Here is an 18,918-nt window from a genome sequence, read left to right as displayed (position 1 = left end):
CTCCTCTCCCTGCCCTCCCATCCTTTCTCCTTCTCTGTCCACTAAGCAGAATGGACGGGAGCCCGAGTGTGGACAAGCAGCTTTTCTGTTTTCTCCTGGACTGATGGAGATATGGGATATGACTCAGAGTGGGGGTGGGGAGCTGGACCTAGCTCCACCCGGCCTTGCTGGGTGACCTTGTGCCAGCCAGCCTCTTGTCTCTCTGAGCTTCATCCCCCACCTCCCAGCCTGGGGACAGGGGCAGGCCAGGCAGGTCACCCTGGCCCACAAGCACACGCTAGAAATGCCTAAGCCCGCCAAGTTGGGGCCAAGCACCCCAAACCCCTGTGAAGTCTGCTAGTGACCAGCTTCCAAAGAGGAAGGGACTGGAAGCAGCTGAGCACCCCCTTGGTGTCCCAGGAACTGCTGGGGGCCGTCTACCTGATGCTAGCCTGAGTGCCTAGCCGGCACAGACACAGGCCTTTAAAAATATTATTCACCAAGCGATTCCCGAGACTGTTTACAAGACTGAGCTGAGACAGGCTCGTGTAAGAGGCCAAAGTACCTTAAAAAGCATCCTTCAGGGAAATTAAAAAAAAAAAAAAAAAAGCAAGCCCCAAACAAAAATACAAAAAACAAATCCCTCTTAGAACCAGGTTGTAAATAGATGGATATTACTATAAAAATATTTTTGGCAGCAGCAGCACACGGCAGGAAGGCTGGGGGTGGTTTTTTCCATGGTTAGTTTGGATCTGGACTTTCCAAATGGGGCAGCCACCATCCTGGCGGTTTTGTGTGGGATCGTTTGCACCAAAGAGCCCCAAATTGAGACGAGAGTGAAAAATAGCGGCCGTAGGAATAACAAGCGGCATCGTCATTTTCCATCAAGGAGCTGGTGTGTTTACAGCAGGGCCTCCCTCCAGCAGCTGCTCTTCTCCCCACCAGAGCCCGCCTGGCACCCCGTCACCCGTGTCCCCTTGCCCCCTGGATGAGGTAGGGAGCCTGAGAGCTGTTTGCCATCCATGGGCCCCGAGTTTGGATCTGAGCCCACATCTGCAGGGCTCTGGACCCTGTGCGTGCTCCACTGCCCACATGGACTCCAGGAGCCCTGGAGAGAGGTAGGGGCCCGGTGATGCCTTCTGGCGTTCCTTGGGAGCAAAGGGTCCTCTCGAACCTCAGCCTTCCCTGGGGTGAGGAACCCACGTGGAAATTTGCCTGAGTGTTCCTCCCTGTCTCCAGGCACCAACAGTTCTAATAGTCTTGAGTTTTCCGTGGCATGGGGTGAGGCTGGGGGAGGGGATGGTGGGATGGGATGGCAGGAGGGGTGGGGAACCCAGTGTGCCAGGCTGCCACTGTCGGGAGGTGACCTCAGACGCTTCAGCCCAGCCTCTGAGGCCTGCAGGACCAGCTTTCCCACAACTGCCCGGTAGGCTGCGGGCGGCTCCTTCCCACTGCCAGGCCACCGCCCCTGCCTCTACCTGATGGAAACTGCCCTCCTTTGAAACCCAGCTCAAGAGCCAGCATCCCAGAAGCCACCTGGGCCCACTGGCTGACAGGACCTTGCCCTCCTGTCACTGACCATAACACTTCCTGTGTGCCGGTCACTTTCTACCTCAAACACAGCTCCTTGTGGGCAAGTCTGATCTCTTCTCTGGGCTGTGGCTCCTAGAGGGCAGTGACCTGCTTAACTCACCATCACTTCATAGTGATAGTAATAAACTGTCACTTATGAGCTCCTCCTACTCAGTGCCAGACTCTCCCTGTCTTATCTCAGTTAGTCATCTCAGTGACTCAGTGAAGAAGGTGTGGTTAGCCCCATTTACAGATGAGGAAACTGAGGCAAAGAGGAGAGTGACCTGGCCTGGCCACATGGCTTGCCAGAGCCGGGATTTGGCCCATGCCTCGTCCATCTGGGAACACATCACCACCTGGGTACCCAGGGTCTGGCCCTTCTTAGGGCTCTGCAGATGTTTGTTGACTGAATAAGGGATCCATGACATTGGAAAACAAGGATCATTTACATTTCTCTCCCACCGCCCCCAGCCATTGTCATCCTTTTTGTCCTGAGACCCAGTGTGGATGGGCTGTGGCAGGAGGGCAGTGCCGTGTCACTGGTCACTGTGTGGGGACCTGTGGGGCCTGTGCAGGCTACCACCCTTGGTGGCTGAGATTGCAACCTGGGTTACATGTTTCTCTTGGGTCACATGGTAATCTGGATTACCATGTCATTTCCGTGAGCCTTGCTGTCCTCAAGGGTCAGGTGGGTTAGTAGTGCCCCTGCCCATGCTTGCTGGAGAATTCTTGGAGTGACTCTGTGTCAAGGAAAGGTGCAGGCGTCATGTCCTAGGGGCTTCTCTTCCAGGCCACTGTGCTGAACAAAGCTGGAGGTGTGGTGTGGGCCAGGAGGACGGGGCCCCAAAGAGCCCCTGGTTGTGTGCCCTGGCCAAGGGCATGGTCTGGGGCGGGAGACACAGGCCTGAGGATGGGGTCTGGCATGTGGCATGTACTCAACGCATGTCAGCTTTCTCAATCCTCGTTCTGGGTTTGCCTGCCCCAGCCCTGGCAGGAAGAAATCAGTCTCAGAAGCACAGTGCAGCTGGCCCTGCCATCGAGGTGGGGGAGTGGATTTGTTGTGGCTGTGATGACAGTCAGTGAGGGCCACATTTAATCAGGCTGCTGCTGGAGGGAGGTGCAGGGGCTAGGATGCCCAGACTGGACAGGGTATGTGTATGGGTGGGAGTAGGTGGCTGCTGTTAGGGGGCTCAGGAGCCAGTAAAGAATGGGAGGGGAGGGGAGGGGTGTCCACCTAGGGTTACCATCCTGGTCTTGGCCTGAGGCTGTACTGGGGGGTGGGCTCCCCAACAGGGGCTCACTCTCACAGCCCCACCCCTAGGTGCTCCTGCCCAAGTGGCAGGAGGACCTCCCTCCTGGATAGGCCACAGTGGCTCTGCTGGTATCCAGCTCTGGGCTGTCCGGCTTTAGCTGGGTCCCGTTACTGCCCCATTTCACAGAAGAGGAAGGTGAAGCCCAGGAAGGAGGTCACGCAGCTAGCAGTGGTGCGGCCAGGCAGTAGGATGCCTTCTCTTCTCATGGCTGTGGTTATCTCTGGACAGCATGATGGTCGCCCACCCTCTCCATCGGCATCCCCTGATCCTGGGGCCTGTGTGACTCTGGTAAGCCTCTGTGTCTTGCAAAGCCTGGGTCTCCACCCTGGGGCGCCGGGTCCAGCAGTGCAGCGAGCTCGTGGAGTGGGTGCGAGGAGGGAGGCCGGGGTTGTGCTCGGGCTGGCCTGGCGCAGGGGCGGCGGCACAGGGCGCCTCCGGGCTGCGCCTGCTCGGGGAGGCTCGGCTTGGCTCCGCGCAGGTAGCTCACACCCAAACCCGAATTCCAGCCGCCCAAGACGCAGGCGGGCGCGGAGGAGGCCCGCGCTGTCCCGGGGCAGGCGTGCTTCCTTTCGTTTTTAAACAAACAAATCATGAATTTAAAAGTCAGGGCAGAGAACTACCCAAGGTATAAAAATAGCCACCAGCAGCAAAGCCAGTGGTCCAGTCCCGGGAGCTCTTCTCCAGCCTGGTGCCTTCGAGGAGGGGTCCCAGCGGTCCTGGCTAATGTGGAGGCGCCGCGTGAGCCCCTCACCGTCCCCGGTTGGCCTGCGGGTCTGTCCGTGGGGACCCGGGACGTGGGGGCAGGGCTGGGGGGGCCCCTTCGCCGTGAAAGTGGGGAGGCGGACGGAGGGGTGCCCAGAAGATTAAACGTTCCCCTCCTCTGGCGTCGGGGCTCATCGCCATCCCAGGGCCTCAGTTTCCCCACGTGTCCACCGGGGCGGGCGAGTCGTGTGGGTGCCCGGCCGTCCCGCCGCGCTCTGCGCTGGGCCGGGGGGTGGGGTGGGGGCCGAGCGCCGCGCTCTGCGCCTGCGGGGCGCGGGCCGGGGTCCCCGCGCGGCCACGGCCCTGCCGCTTTGTGTGGCCGCCGCAGACAATGGCCCGGCCGCTCGGCTCCCGGCCCCGCTCTTCTCCTCCTCCTCCTCCTCCGCCGGGCCGTTTTTTTTTTTTTTTTTTTTTTTTTTGGCAGGCTCGGGGAGGGAATTTTGCTCCCGCCCCCGCCGCCGCGCGCGCGCTCCCCCGCCCGGCCCTCCTCCCACGCCGCCTCCGCGCGGCTCCCGGGAACCCCTGGCGGAGGCAAACTCTCAAGTTTGCGCTGCGCTCGGAACTCGGCGGCGGGCGGCAGGCGGCGGCGGGGGGCGGCGGCGAGGGGCGCGCACGGGGCGGGGGCGGGGCGGGCGCCGGCGGGTGGGGGCGCAGCCGGGCGGCGGCGGCGGCGGCGCTGCGCCGAGTCCCCGCCCGTCGCGGGCCCCCCGCCGCCCCCCCGCCCGGCGCCGCAGCGCCGCGGTCGGAGCGGGGCGCGGGCGCGCGGCGGCGGGCGCGCGGGCCGGGCGCGCGCGGTGGCGGCGCGCACACAAGTAGTTTACATTGTTGGGCGACTTTTGCAACAACTCGCCGCGCCGCGGCCTCCGCGCGCCGCCGCCGCCGCCCGCCGCCGCCGCCGGCTCCCCGCCGCCCGGGCCCGGGCCGGCCGCGCCGGGGGCCGCCGCCGCTCGCGCCGCCGGCCGGGCATGAGTTAGTCGGCGACATGGACACCAAACATTTCCTGCCGCTCGGTGAGTGCGCGCGGGGCCGCCGGGGCCGGGGGCGGCGTGGGGTGGGGGCGCCCGGCCCGGCCTTCGCGAGAGTTCGGCACCGGGCCCCGAGGTGGGGTCGGCCCCGGGCAACTTTTCCCCGGGCGCGGCGGGCGGACGAGCCGGGAGGGGGCGCCGGGTAGCCCCCGACCCGCGCTGGGCCGCCGCCGGGGCCGGGGCGCGGAGTGGGCAGCGGGCGGGCGGCCGGTCCGCTCGGGACGAGAGGCCCCCCTCGCCGGGCCCCGGCCCCCGGCCCCGTGCGCCCGGCCACCAGGCAGCCCGGGCGCCCAGCCCCGGCCGGGCCGGAGCGGGAGGAGCAACTTCTGCGCTCCGGCCACCGGCCTCCTGGCATCGGGACGGGGACGGGGCGCTGGGCCCCGAGCGGCCTCCGCGCCGCCCGCCCGTCGGGCTGCCGTTCCAGCAGGCTGCCGTCCTTCGGGTGAGTGTCCGCCGAGCAAGCGGACTGCGACCCCCTCTGCCCCCAAAGCAGCCCAAGCCCGGGTGGGCAGGGTCACCCAGGGGTCGTATGAACAGGAACATTGAACCTGGGAAAGCCCCATCCCAGAAATGGGGCCCCTCGCTCTGGCACCCGCGGGTGTTCTCCGGGGCTGGCCCCACAGTTGGGGAGAGGACAGCCCAGAGGCACGGAGGGTCAGTTTTCTGTCCTGCTGCTGCTGTCCTGCTCAGCAGCTTCCTAGTTCCAGACTGCCCACCAGCTCCAGACCCGGACCTACCTAGGAAGAGGAGGGGGCTTGGCCAGGGCCCCCGCGCATTGCCCTCCCTAGGGTTTAGGAGCCAGTGAGAAGCAGGGAGGAGAGACTTTATAAATGAGCTCCGGGAAGGATATTAATTTGGCGGTGGGGACGGCAGCCAGGCTGTCAGGCTGGGTGAAGGATTTGTGCCGAATGGAAATTAAAGCAGCTGATTATGAAAGAGACCCCACAGTCAGTTGCCCTTTCCGCCTACCCACCCCTCTGCAGCCCGGGGTGCAGTTTGGCCACCCCAGAGGTGCTCAGAGCCCAAAACAGTGAGGTCGAGGGGAGCCAGCATGGAGTCAGCAGAGGGTCTGAGCACCCCAGCCCACTCACAGGCGTGCTGCAGAGTGACTGGGGTGGGGATTTCATGTCTAAGAAGACTCGCTCCTTGACTCTGTGATGACACAGACCTAGGCGGGCTGGAGGATGAGTGCTCTCCCCAGATGAGCTCTGGGGTTCCGCCTCCCAGCGTGCGCATGCATGCCCATTTTGCAGATGGGAAAACTGACTGGCAGGCTGAGCTCACAGGGTACAAAGTGGTGAATTTGGAATTTGGACCCCCAGCAGGTGGATGCTGCTGTGTGTGAGCAGAAAAGAAAGCTGAGTTGTCTGTGACCACTGAGAGTCGTGGTGTGGGGCTGGCTAGCACTTCGGTGCGGGACGAGAGCGTCTCCCTTTCCTCCATTAGAGCTTTGCACACACAGGCTGTGTGCACACATGCACACAGAGCTACTATCGTGGAGGATCCCTTCTGCAGGAGGAGTGCTCAGCTCAGTCTCTGGCGCCTGGACATGGCAAGGGGCTGGCTTCACTTGGGCTGGGTATTGGGAATGGGGCAGGTCCTTGTCCTTAATGCCCCTAGAAGGACAGGGCTAATCCTAGGAGTTGGCATATGTAAGACTGGGGGACGGGGGTGCCAAAGTCCCCATGAGGGGGAGAGGTGCTTCCGAGCCACTGCCCCAGGGGCCTCGATGTGTGCTCCCCCAACTTTGAGGAGGCTTTTGGAGCAGCAGCTTTCCCGACCAGGCTGGTGGCCTCCCAGGCAGCCCGTGCCCTAGGGCTGAGCTGAGAGTCTCGAGCTCTGATTACTTTGTATTTTTTCCTAAGCTTGTGACCAGCTCTGAAGTCCAGTGCAGTTGAAGGTCCATTTAAGCGGCTACTCACCTAAGCCCTTTTGTCAACACAGCCTAATCCCTCCCAGGGGGCGAGTGTTGGAGGGCCTGGCTCATCCAGGGCCCGGCCGGCTGCCTGGGTCAGACTTGAAGGTGCTGGGAGGGCTTGACCGCTACTTGCAGCCACTGGCTGCTTCAGGGGCTGGGGCAGAGAGGGCGCCCTCCTCCCAGTTTCTAGTGCCCTGGGGCTTGGTAGGCCTGGGGAGTCTCCGGCTACCGCCCACCAAGCCCCTCAGTGAGGACAGGGATAAGCCCAGCATACAGATCAGGGAGGAGAGCAAGGCTGAGGGATTAGCTTGAGGCAGCCCCTGCTTCCTGGCCCTGCTGCCCAGGCTGGCCATGCTCCCGTGCCCATGGGGGAGAAGGCCCTGGCTGGCCTCAGCCTGGACAGTGGGACTCGAAGCCTGAGCCTGCAGAGTCCAAAGGTCTCAGACCACACCAGACACACTCTGCTAAGTGGCCCTTTTGCCTGTGGGGGGACCAGGTGGCTGGCAGCAAGGCTGTGGGCTTACTGACTACCCTTGGTGGAGGGCACTCGGGCCTGGGTGAGCTTGGAGCCCAGGTGAGGGGCTTCTGGTAACATCAGAGCCCTCAGGCCCCAAAATAGAGCACATTCCGGGGCCTCCCGAAATAACAGGGTCACGTGACTCAGGAGGCCGGGCTTGGAGTCTGGCTTGGGCCTGACAAGGCAGTTCACTTCTCAACCGGGCACTGCCGACTGTTAGGGCGTTTGTTTTGGTAAACTCTGGAGGGGGCTCTCTTTGTTGACTGGGGAAGTGTCAGGGTGAGAAATGCAGCTCTCAGATGCAGGCCTGCCTGTGGCCATGGCCTTGCTGGCTTGCTCACTTGTCTGGGGCTGGCTGCTGGGCCTGCCCTGAGCATGCAGCCCTGATCCCTCTGCCCAGATATGGCCCGGACTAGCTGGGTCCACAGGATGGGCCAGTGGAGGTGGGGAGCCCAGCGTCACACGCCCAGGATCTGGGCACTCCGAGGCCCTCGGGGTGTGGGGTACAGTGGACTAGCAGCCCTGATCACATAGGCAGCTGCTGTGGGCTGACTCCCAGCTCTGCCAGCACCTGGGCGGCTCTTCCAGCTTTGCCTGTCCTTCAAGGCCTCTCTTGCCTCCTCTGGGAGGCCCCTCTGACTGCTATCCAAGGGCCCTTGTCCTGTCCTTTCTGTGGCTATGGGGGAGGTTTGGGTTGGTGGTCTTTGTTTCCTCCTGGAGGAGGGCACCTGGAGGGTTTGTGGTGGAATTACTGTGTGGGCGTAGAGTGGGTACCCAAGGGTGCGCCTCTCTGCCCTGGGGGCTGGCCGTGTACACAGTGTGGGGGACCCAGGAGAGAGTGGGGCAGACTTCAGCTAAATAGAAGGTGGTGTGGGGATGGGAGGTGGAAGTCTTGAATACCCAGCGGAGGCTGGGGAGTTTCATTTCCTTAGGTGGTGTGGGGTCTTCCCCCTGGGACCTGGTCTTCTGGAGAAGAGGGCTCCTGGACCAGCTCAGCTATCTCAGCAAAGACAGGGCAGAGGCTCCCAGCTGGCTCAGGGCCAGGACACTGTCACTGGGGTTGGGGCTTTGCGAGCCAAGACCTGCCCCTCATTCCCTTCTCCGATGGGCTCAAAGGCTGATTTTGGCTAGCTTTGGTGGCCAGGGCCTTGAGGTATCCCATTTACTGGTTTATTTCCATGAGAACTGGCCATTGGCCAGGCCAGGGATGGGGTGGGGGTCCGGGACCCCAAGAGTCTGGGTGTTTGGACTGTGGTGGTGGTGGGGGGGGGCTGGTGTCCATTAGGGGATCACCTTCTAGACTTTTCTCCCGATGCTCAGTAAGCAGGTTGGTTTCATGGATGTTATGGGAGGGTGTGGAGAGAGGACCAGGCCCTTCTCCTCGGCCTCCAGTATTTACCTTTTGTAAGGTGCGGTTCCATCTCACGCTCCCTTCCTCCCCTCCTCTCCATTCCATTCAGCTCTTTTGTCACTCGCTAACCCCACCACTCTCTGGAATGACCCACTGGATGGGGGTGGTGGTGGGGTGCAGGGATCCCAGGATCTCCACCTTCCCGGGAGAGGCTCTGACTGGCTGTGTCCTGTTGCTAGGCTGGTGGTCAGGCCTCCTGGGGTTGAGTCTTCTGTCTTTGCTGCCTGTGTGGCTTGCCCTTTGGTCTGTAGGGGCCTTGGGTGTCCATCCGTAAAATGGACTCACTCATTCACTCTTTCCAGGGTGCTGGAGAAGGCAGCCTGGTTTGTAGTAGGTTGGCTGGGAGTTTGACGAGCTCTCTTTGTGGGGTGTGTCTCCCCCTTTCCGAAGGCGAGACCTGTGGCTAGGTCCTCCCTGTGCCTCCTGGGTGAGTCAGGGTGGGGCCAGGCCAGGTTGAACCAAAGTTGGGCCATGGCGATTGCTGGTGCTGTCAAGTGTAGGGGAGTAGACTGGAGAACAGAGGATGTGGTGACACTGCTGTTGCCTCTCCTCCGGGCACATACTGGGGCCAGCCTCTGCCCCACTGCACGAACTCTCCCTGGAGGCCCGAGGTGGCGGGTGGGGCAAGGGGCTGCATGTTTGCACACCCACCAAGTCTGGTGCGCGGTGCTGTGAGCAGTGTTGCCCCAGTGCCTCACAGACAGGGAAATTGCACCCTAGAGTTACAAAGCAATTGTCTAGCCCAGCCGCTCAACGAGCGTGAAATGGAGCGGAAAGCAGCTAAATAAGATTGGCTCAGGCCGTTGCGGGGAGAGGGGTGTGGGCACACGTGCAGGGCCTGGGTGTGTGCACACACAAGCAGAGACACACGCACTCTCACCAGCCCTGCAGCTGCTCCGCTGGGTGCTGGCCAGTACCCCACGTCCCTGCCGAGGGGAGCAGGCAGGTGAGGCCAGCCTCTGGCATCTGTGGTACTCCACGCAGGTCTCAGTGGTCCCTGCTAGTTTTATCATTTCCTTGCTTCTAAACCTCTCCCAACTTGTCTAGGATCTGCGCTGCCCAGGTGAGGATGCTTATGGCACCCGTCCAGTGAGTGCCTGCTGTGTACCAAGGTCTATATTTTCAGGACCCCATGGAGGCTTCACAGAGATGGGCCCACTTAGCGGATGGGGACACTGTGCCCTTCGGTGAAGTCTGTTGTGCCTCTGGGCGGTTCTCCCTGTTTTTCTCAGCAAATCAATTTCCTAGGTTGGTGGGGAGGGCAGCTCTGAGCTCCTGCTGGGCCAGAACCTGCCTGGGCTGGGGCTTTGCCCTCTCCCCCGCGGGCCCTCTTGACCCTCAGCATCATCAGAAGCTGCTCGCCTGCTGGGCCTGGGTCCGCAGTCGGTTCCGGTTCCTAGGAACCGGTTCCGGGTCTTGGCCTGGGTGGATGAGTGCTTACTTCTGTGGGGAGACCTGTGAGCGCTGGGGTCTCACTGTGTCAGCTCTGTCTTCTGGGGCTGGGACCCTCAGCCCCTTTACCCCAGGAGGCCCTTTGGGGAGTGGAGAGTCCTTGATTCTCCTTCAGGGTCCTGGATGGGGTGGTGTTGGGGTGGAGGGACCCCAGGATCTCTCCTCTGGGAGGCACCTCTGACTCTCCAAGGGCCTCTGTCCTGGGAACTGGGGTGGGGTGGGGTGGTGGAGAGAGATCTCCAGGCGGGCTGGAAAGCCGTAGGCTGAATGAGCAGCCAGAGGCACAGCCTGAGGACCCCATGGCCTGGTGTCCACCTCCTTACCCTGCCAGGGCAGAACTGTCTGGCAGCAAATCCCTGAGGGTCCTGGGGGAGGGGACTGGACTAAGATGGCCATGCTGGGTCCCCAGGGCAGGGCAGGGACTTGGTTATCTCTGTGGTGCCCACCCCCAACACACACACACACGTGCGCACACATGCACACACACGTGTGCACACAGACGTGCATGGCTGCACGGCTTTACTCTACATGTGCACTGTGGGCCCAGAGTCTCCATGAGCCCTTCCTCCAGAGGACCCAGGTCTGCTGGTGGGCTCGATGTGCATGAGGCTTAGGGGAGCACCTGCTGGGTGCTGGGGGAGGCCGTCCACTGCAGCGTTCCGGTCGAGCCTCCAAGGAGAGGGAGAGTTGCAACAGGTGGTGGGGGTGGGGCGCCCAGTGGCAGGGATGACAGAGACAAATACTCAAAGGCCTGGCCTAGGGGGGTGAGGCTGAGAAGGGTGGAGCATTGTGACTGGAACCAGGAGAGGGGTAATGTGCGAGGTAAGGCTGAGGAAGGCCCACTGTGTCAGGCCCAGGCACCTGGGCTTCCAGAGACCCCAGGGAGCCACCCATGCAGTGATGGTCATAGAATGAGGCCTCCGGCACAGGGCCGAGGGTGGGCAGGGGCAGAGAGGCAGGGGCTGCAAGGAGGAGGCTTGCTGGTCCCAGGTGGGCCTGGGAGCACCTGTGAATGGTCGTTCATCCTTGCCCTGGCTGGACCCCTCAGTGCGGCAGCCTGGGCTGGGGGGTGTGGACTCCTAGTGGCTTCCTGGGGCTTAGTCTGGGCCCTGGGGTGGCCTGGGGGTCTCCACTTTTCCTGGCCAGAGGCCACTGAGCATGGGGATGGGAGAGGAGCGCCTCCCCCGACCTGTCCTCTGATACCCCAGGCCAGCCTTTATGCCCCTCCTCCCCTGCTCCCCTCTTTGCAACTCAGCCCATTCCCAGCCCGTGGGCCCTTGGCCTGTCCTGGGGGGAGCTGCTCTCCACCCTTACCCTCCCCGTTAACTGAGCAAGGCCCTGGGTGCTCGGGCATCAGCAGCGGCCCCGGGGTCTCTGAGGCAGAGGTGGTAGAACAGTTTGGCTGTGGAGAGAGCCCAGGTGCAGGCCTGGGAGGCAGTGCTGGGCCCAGAGCATTGGATGAAGTTGGGGGCAGGTTGTCCAAGGGGGATCAGGGCAACCAGGCCTCCTGCGGTTGGGGCAGGGACCCCGAGAGCCATGGTGAGGACTGGACTTCCCTGCTTGAGTTCAAGTCTGTCCTTCATGATGGGTCCTTGGTGCCAAGCTCCCTCCTGAGATAGGACTCTGCCAGCTGGGACTAGGGATGCAGAGGAGAGCCCTCAGTCTGAGACCCTGCTTTTGGGCTGACCCAGAGCCTGTCCCTGGCCACCTCTGTTGGCTGGTCTAAACAACAGTGGTTTCCAGCTGGGCCTCAGTTTCCCTGACAGTGCCCTGGGGCACGGTGCTAGTGGTGACAAGTGTCAGCAGAGTCTGGAGCCTTCAGTGCTGAGGGGAGGAGAGAGGGAGTTGGGCCTGGGCCAGGCCGTGTGTAAATCCTCTAGCCACTGTGGATAAATCCCGTGGAGTTCAAAGCCGGCCCGGGTGCCACGGCCGGGCTGTAATGAGGTTACTGATTCAACAGGCTTCCTGGAGCTGCTGCCTGATGGAAGGAGGCTGGGAAGCCCTGGGGAGGGATCTAAGTATCCCATAATTGACCAATTTAGCTTAAGTGTCCGTATTGGCCGTGGGCAGAGGTCAGGTGGTGACAGCCCAGGTGGCTGGAGTCGATGTGCTCCCGGGCAGCTTTGTCCAAGCCCCTCTGAAGCAGGCACCCCTGGCCCTGGTTCACCCTGTGCCACCACCTGGAGTTCCCTCTGCCTGCGTGCCACTCTCCACCTGTCCACAGGCTCCACTTGACCCCCACCGCCAGAGCTGTCCTTGGCGCCCCCAGTGTCCCCCTTCATGGGTGTACAGTGTAGAGTCTAGGGTGGCGGCCAAAGCTTGGGACATGGTGCCAGGCTGCCTGGATTCAAATCCCGCTGTCAGATCTGCTGGCTCCTTGCCTGGCCGTTGCTCAGTTTCCTCCTGAGCGCTGTGGGGTGGGCACGCCTGCAGTGGGCCTCGTGGCCCGGCTGGTAGTGCAGGTGCTCAGTGGCGTGGCCTCTCAGCGTGCTGGCTGCCTTCTTGCCACCCAGGCTTCCTGGGGCGGGACCTGTGTGCACAGGTGTGCAGGAAGTGCTCTCTTGATTTACAGAGTGCCATCAAAAAGACCCCACGTGTGACCGTCAGCAGCAGCCGCAATACCTGTGCTGGCGGAAGACGTGCCCTGTGCCCTGGAGAGGAACTGGGGGGTGGTGTCCAGCCCCGGCTCTCCAGCAAACCCAACCTGGTGTCCAGAGGACCTGCCCGCTGGCCGTTTGCTCCTCTGAAATAGGGCCGGGCATTGGGCAGCGTTTGTCAGTGACTGCCACGGTGACACTGTTGGCCGCAGATTTGGGCTTGCGAAGGGGGCTGACCTGTCCATATTTTAGAAGGAGGACTTGAGGCTCAGGGAAGTCGAATGGCATGCTCGAGCTTCCCTGGCTGGGAGGAGCAGTTCTGGCCTCAGAAAGGCAAACTCTGGGGTTGAGCCACTGCTGCCCACTGCTGAGTCTCCTCGAAACATCCGGTGTTGTCTTCACTTCCCATGACCCAGCCTTGTCCAGGCGATTTTGGGGTGCAACCCAGGGCTGCTCTCTGACCAGTCTGCTGCATGGCTCTGGGCAGGTTCCTCCTCCTCTGGCAGCCAGAGGCCTCTGCCTTTCCCTCCCAGCACCTTGACTTTGTTCTAATGGGCTGGGGGCTGTTGGTCTGGGTGGCACAGCTGGGGACCAGCTTTTTAGGAGATGTCTCTTTGCTCTTCCCTGGCTGTGGGGGACAGGAACTGGGCTGGGGGGAAGGCCAGGGTGGGGCCAGCTCTGTGCCCAGCTCTGGATTTGGACTGGGAATGTGGCCAAACACTTTTGGGGTGAGCGGCTGTACTGGGGAAATAGTGGCCTTTAAGAATGGGGGGTGGCAGAGCAGAGGCAGTGAGGCCGCAGGTGAGTGGGTTCAGTCCCCATGCCAGCTCCCAGTCAAGGCCAGGCCAGTTCCTTCTCTCCCTGGGCTCTGACCTCCCCTGCCTGGAACCTTCTGTGGCTCCATTGCCGCCAGCGTGAAGGCTGGGCCTCTCTGCCTCTTGTCAGGTGGCCCTAGAGCCTCTCCTGCCTCATCATGCAATTCTCATGGGTCAGACGTACTGGCGATTTAGGCTGCCCTGTGTGATGAGGGAGGCCAGCTCCGCGTCACAGGCAGTGTGGCCCTGCGCTAGCACGCTCACCTCTCTGTGCCTGTTGCCTCACCTGCAAACTGCCTGGGGAGGTCAGGGAAGCTTCTCAGAGGAGCTAACGTTGTGGTTGGGCTTTGAGGGGTGAGTAGGAGTTTGTTGGAAGGCTGTGGGAAGGGAGTCAGGGCGGAGAGATCTACTCTAGGTAGTTCTCACCCTGGCCGCGGGTGTGGGGAAGGGGTGCCTGTGTGAGCGGGACTGGGGGTTCTTGCTGGAGGGTTTCAGGATCTGACTACTTGGCTAGGCTTCTCTGGCCCCTTGCTGGCTGGGTTGCAGGTCTGTGCTGTGAGGAACCACGTGAGCGTGGGGGGTGTGGTCAGCTGGTCTGGGAATAATTAACCCTCTCAGGGGCTAAGGCTGGCAGTGGGCCTCGTTGCGACCTGGTAGCCCCTAGCTGGCCTGATGTCCTCCCTCCCTCCTGGACACAGGAATGCCCTGGTCCAGAGTGTGACCCATGCTGGCCCACCTGTGGTATTACCTCAGCTCTGGGCTCTGGCTCCTGGGGTGAGTGGCCATTGTTGGGTCCCTTTTTGGGTGGAGCAGCTGGGGTCCCTTCCCCACCCGCCTGTCTGTCCCCACTTCCCTTGGTCCATCCCTGTGGTGCCCCTGGTCCTGCCATGGCCCCCTGCCTGTCCCTGTGGGCAGCTGAAGGCGTCGTTTGCCCAGGTCCTCCTGGGTGGGTGCTGGCCAGTCTCATGGTTCCTCACCCTCTCCTCGCCGGGTGGAGGAAACACCTGATTGGGACCATAGTCCAGGGGAGGTGGTGGAGCCGCCCCCACCCCACCCCTGCTTGTGGACTTTCTGCCCAGGACCAAGGTCGCAGAGGAGGGCTGGGAGGCGGGGGCTTTAGTCGCTGGGTGCCAGACCACTCTGGGCCCCAACATGGCCAGGCTGGGCGGGGCAGCACCTGTGACCTTCCTGAGCCCAGCTGGAGGGGCAGGGACGGGGCGTGGGGAACAGGGCCTTCCTCTTCTCTCTTCTCAGTTTCCCTGGGCACAAGGTCAGGGGCACTAGCCCTCCTGTCCTGGTGGGGTCTGACTTCCCCCAAGGCTGGGACCCCAGGAGTGTCACCCCTGACAGGCCAAGCAGAGATGACCTCCAGACCCTCCAGATGGCTAGATCAAGTGGGGTGGCTCGTTCAGGGCCCCAACCTGTTCCATTCTCTCTCTACCCCATGAACTTTGCAACTTGGAGCATGTTCCTTCCTTCCTGGTTATCTTGGTTTCATTTGTAAAATGTAAGGAAGGATGTTGGACAGAGTTGGAGGTGGGACGTGTGCTGCCCACCTGCGGGTGCTCATGGCTGGGGCCCTTGGCAGGCATCACTGATTGGGCACAGCTCTTTTTCCCACGGAGCTTGAGGACCTCAGAGTCTTTCTTAACACAGGGCTAGCTCCCAGCAGCTCCATAATTGTTGGGAGTTTGCTGCTGAATCCACAGTACTGGGCGCTGCGCAGGCCTCGTGAATGTTTCTTGACTGAATTAATGCTTTTTGCAGGCTCAGAAAGGTGGTGGGTGGGTGAGCTGGTCCCTTACAAAGTTGTTTTTTAAAATCATTACCATTCCTTGCATCACCCTCCTTGTGGGGGTCCGTCTGACTTCCAGGAGAGTGGAAGTCCTGCTATGTGTCTAGCCTGGTGTTGAATTCTGGGGGTGGGAGTAGATGGGGGAACTGGGACTGGGGGCTGGAATCCTGCCCTTGAGGATTCCTCGGGCCAGCTGGAGTCCCTGGGTCGGAGCCCGGGGCTGAGGCCGTGGCAGTGTGTGCCCTGCCGTGGTGAGCCCCCATCCCTGCTCAGCTCGCTGCAGATGCAGTTGCCACCTGCTGCTGGAAGGGACCCAGATTCCCAGATTCAGAGAGGGAGGGGCCCTCAGCCCCAAGTGCCCACTCGTGGGGGTTCCCTACCCTGCTGCTACGTACATCTTGTTGAAACTTGTTGGCCAGTGCAGGAAAGCGGGGTGGCAGTAAAGTCTGGCTGAGAGGGTCAGAGCAGACCTCTTGTCTGCCTGCTGTCCATCCGTCGGTCCGTCCATCGATCCATCCACATCTGTCTGGCTCCTGCTGGCTGCTGGGGAGGCAGAGCTGAGCCAGGCCCAGCCCTCAAGGGGGTGAGAGTGGAGCTGTGGGTCAGAGGGCCTGGGATGGATCCAGTGCTGCCACCTGCCAGTGTGTGATCTTGGCAGGTTTTTGTAAGCCTCTCTGGGCCTCAGTTTTCCTATCTGTAAAGTGGGGCTGACACCTTCCCCAGCGGGCAGTGAAGTGGGAAGGCCTAAATGGGTTAATGGGTGTCAGGGCACATCGCCCCTAGTGAGGGTGTAGTTGGGGTTGGTTGGCAGTGACAGAATCCCTGTCCCTCTTCTGGGGTAAAGGTGGTATGAGTGTGGTGGTAGGAGGATGTACCGGAGGCAGAGGGGCACAAAAGAGCATTGTCAGCTGGCTGTGGTGTGCGGTGGGTTGGGCCTTCTGAGCTGGCTCACGAAGGATGTGTAGGAGTTTGCACCGGAGGAGTCAGTTTCTGTACCCTTGCGCCTGTCTCAGCTTTGTGTCATCAGAAGTTTTCTGGGCAGAGATCGTTGACTCTGCCGTCCCCTGTGTCTCAGACAGCAGCCCACCCTCCCCAGTGGGGACCAGCTCCAAGACTCCTGGGTGTCCCTGTGGCTGGACACCTTCAGCAGCTGCACCCCGACCACAGCCTCAGTGGGTGTAGAATACAGAACTTGAACCCAAAAGAGAAATGAGAAGGGTGGGTTTCATTTAGTAGTGCCAGTCCTGGGAGGTGCCAAGGGAACAAAGATGGTCACGGTGCCACCAGGGCTCACGGAGAGCATCTCTGGCCAGAGCTGCCCTGGGCATGTGACAGGCAGGTGCTTGTCCTCCCAGGGCTGCTAGGCAGGTGGGGAGATGGGTGCAGGAGGTGAGTGAATAGCCCACAGGTACGCTGCGAGGGGCTTCTGGGGAGGACCCTGAAGGGTGGCGTCTGACCTGTGCTTGGGGGAGGCTCTGCTCTTGTGTGGATGGGGGCTGCTGGGGGCAGGGACCAGGCAGGAGAGCAGGTGGGGGCAGTCACCAGGCAGGAGTGGTGTAGGAGGCTGGCAGAGGGTGGTGGGGATCAGAAGTGGGCATGTCCAGGCTCCCGAGCTGGGGCAGTAGGGGGCTGAGGGCTTCAGTTATACCCCCTGACATCTGCATCCAGCCCAGCAATGACTGAGCCTCCGCTGGAAGCCCCCGAGTCTCCCCTGCAGGAATGAGGGAGTGCCACGGGCCTCGACCATGCCTCCGCACTCCTCCCACCCTGTTTCCTTCCCCTTCTCCTCCCCCTCACCCCTAAGTGCTCTGTAACAGCATCTTAAATGTAAAAAAAATAATATTAATAAATAAACTTAAAAAAAGGGTGATAGTGAGGGGTGTCTGGAGTCACCTCGAGGTCCCCAGGACATTTGGCCCAGGCACCTGGAAGGTTGGACATGCGAGGTCTGATCAGGATCTTGGCATGGGTGTGTCCAGTCTGAGCTGCGTCTGGCACCCACGCATGTGGAGTCGTCGGTGGACAGTGCGCATGCAGTGAGTTGGAGGAGGGGCCCAAACCTCGAGACTTGGTGAGGGGGGGTTCCTAGGAAGAAGCTGAGGAGGAGGTGGCAGTGGAGCGGTGAAGGACATCGTGAAGGGACCCTTCCAGGCTGTCTGGAGTAGGTGGCTTCTGAGCCAGGCTCTCATTTTTCAAGGCAGTGTTGGGTGGGGGCCCTGCACCACCTGGCCCAGCTCTCACTACTGGGGGATTGTGTCTCTGCACTGATGGGCCCCAGCTGCAGAGCAACAGGGCTGGACCCTTTGCCTCACCTTGAGGAGGGGGTGGTCCTGCTCTGCTGCATGTATGGGTGGTGCCCCCGCGTGGGGTCTCTGCTCCTGGACAGCCTGTTGAAGGGCAGTGTTTGTTTCCCCCTGCTGCAGCGGGGGGCACTGCGAGGGGCGTGTCATGTCTGAGATCACTGGCTGGCAGTTGACCTGGCCTGGGGATGGGGCTCTTGTGACATGGCCCGCCCCCTCCCTGGGTCACTGCCCCTCAGTCTGCCTCCAAGTGTACGGGAAGCAGGGCTGGCCATGTGAGGCTGGGATGGTGACTCTGTGTGTCCCTGCAGCTCAGCTTCCTCTGGGCTAATCTGTCCTGCGTCGTCCACAGGCTTCCTTGGGCCTCTCTCAGGCTGGAAGGGTGGGCAGGTGTGCAGGGTGCAGCCACCACGGGCATTTGATCCTCGCCGACTTATTTCTGGCTCCCCGCGGCTGGCATGGGACGTGGTTTATAAAAAGAAAATGCTGTGGCGTTTAAAGGGCTTCCTTGTGTCAGGGTGAGATCCAGTCCTGGCTGCAGGCCATGCAGGCCACTTCTGATTCCACATTGATTGGCCCCTAGCCCAGGTGGTGCTCTTGGTCCCTCCGACCTGGGCTGTCGTCTCCCAGGTTATGGGGTCTCAGGTGAGGTACTGCCACCATTGCTAGTTGAAATACTGGGGAGAGGCATGTGAGGTGTATTCCCCCTGTGTGTCTGGCCTGGCCATGGCTGTGGCCGGGCAATCTGGGTGTCAGCAGGCCTTATCTGCTGTGGACAATTATTGTGTCTCCTGAGCTGGGCAGGGGGATGTGCTATTGGTGGGTGGGGTGGGGGAGGGGACAGCTCCTGGAGCCCACGTGGCCTTGGCCGTGGCTGATAAGCTGCGGAGCTCCTTATTGGAGGGCCAGCCAGTGCCCCCGCCCCTGCCATCATTCCAGCCTTGCACTGAGGCCCGACCCTGCACTCTTGCCCAGCTGTGGGTGAGGGTGGGGGTGCGGGCAGACCTCTGTGAGGACTTGGGGGACCCAGGGGACCCATAGAGCTTGGAAATCCCTCCAGGGCTCTGTATTTGGCCTGCCCTGTGCCTCCCTCCCCAGCTGACCCCTCCACCTCCTTGGCTGGCCCTGCCAGTCACCCCTCCCTCCCTCTGGTTTCCCTGACCGCCTTTCTGGGAACAATGAGGCGATTGTTGTCACCAACACTGTCCGCCTCCTTTTGTGGGCTCCTTGCTTGGTTTTCAGCATCTCAAACCAGCAGGGACCTGGACACTCAGAACGGGACCTGGGTTGCGGTCTGTGGGATTAGTGTTTGGGTGGGGCTGGTAGAGTCACCCACCTGGGCTTGGCCCTGAGACCTGGGGGCCCATGGGACTCAGAGCCCTGGCCCTGGAGTCCTTGGCCCCTGCCCTTTTGTGTCTTTTGCACAGGGACGCCCCCCTTGTGCCCTCCGGCCAGCTCAGAG

At 61.7% G+C, this 18,918-nt stretch overlaps 1 protein-coding gene across 1 annotated transcript in view; it reads left to right on the top strand.

Moving 5' to 3' along the window:
- The first annotated feature begins 4,545 nt into the window (after positions 1 to 4,545).
- The window catches only part of RXRA (retinoid X receptor alpha), a 105,737-nt gene continuing 91,364 nt past the window's right edge, over positions 4,546 to 18,918 (top strand). Inside the window, exon 1 of the mRNA XM_063081784.1 lies at positions 4,546 to 4,636. Within this exon, the coding sequence (XP_062937854.1) occupies positions 4,609 to 4,636 (28 nt within the window). The 5' untranslated portion in view covers positions 4,546 to 4,608. The remainder of the gene's footprint in view (positions 4,637 to 18,918) is intronic.

This window comes from Cynocephalus volans, chromosome 17 (genome assembly GCF_027409185.1).
Source record: "Cynocephalus volans isolate mCynVol1 chromosome 17, mCynVol1.pri, whole genome shotgun sequence".
Lineage (NCBI taxonomy): Eukaryota > Metazoa > Chordata > Mammalia > Dermoptera > Cynocephalidae > Cynocephalus > Cynocephalus volans.
The sequence above is the reverse complement of the archived record's forward strand: the minus strand, read 5'-3'. Positions and strand labels throughout refer to the sequence as shown.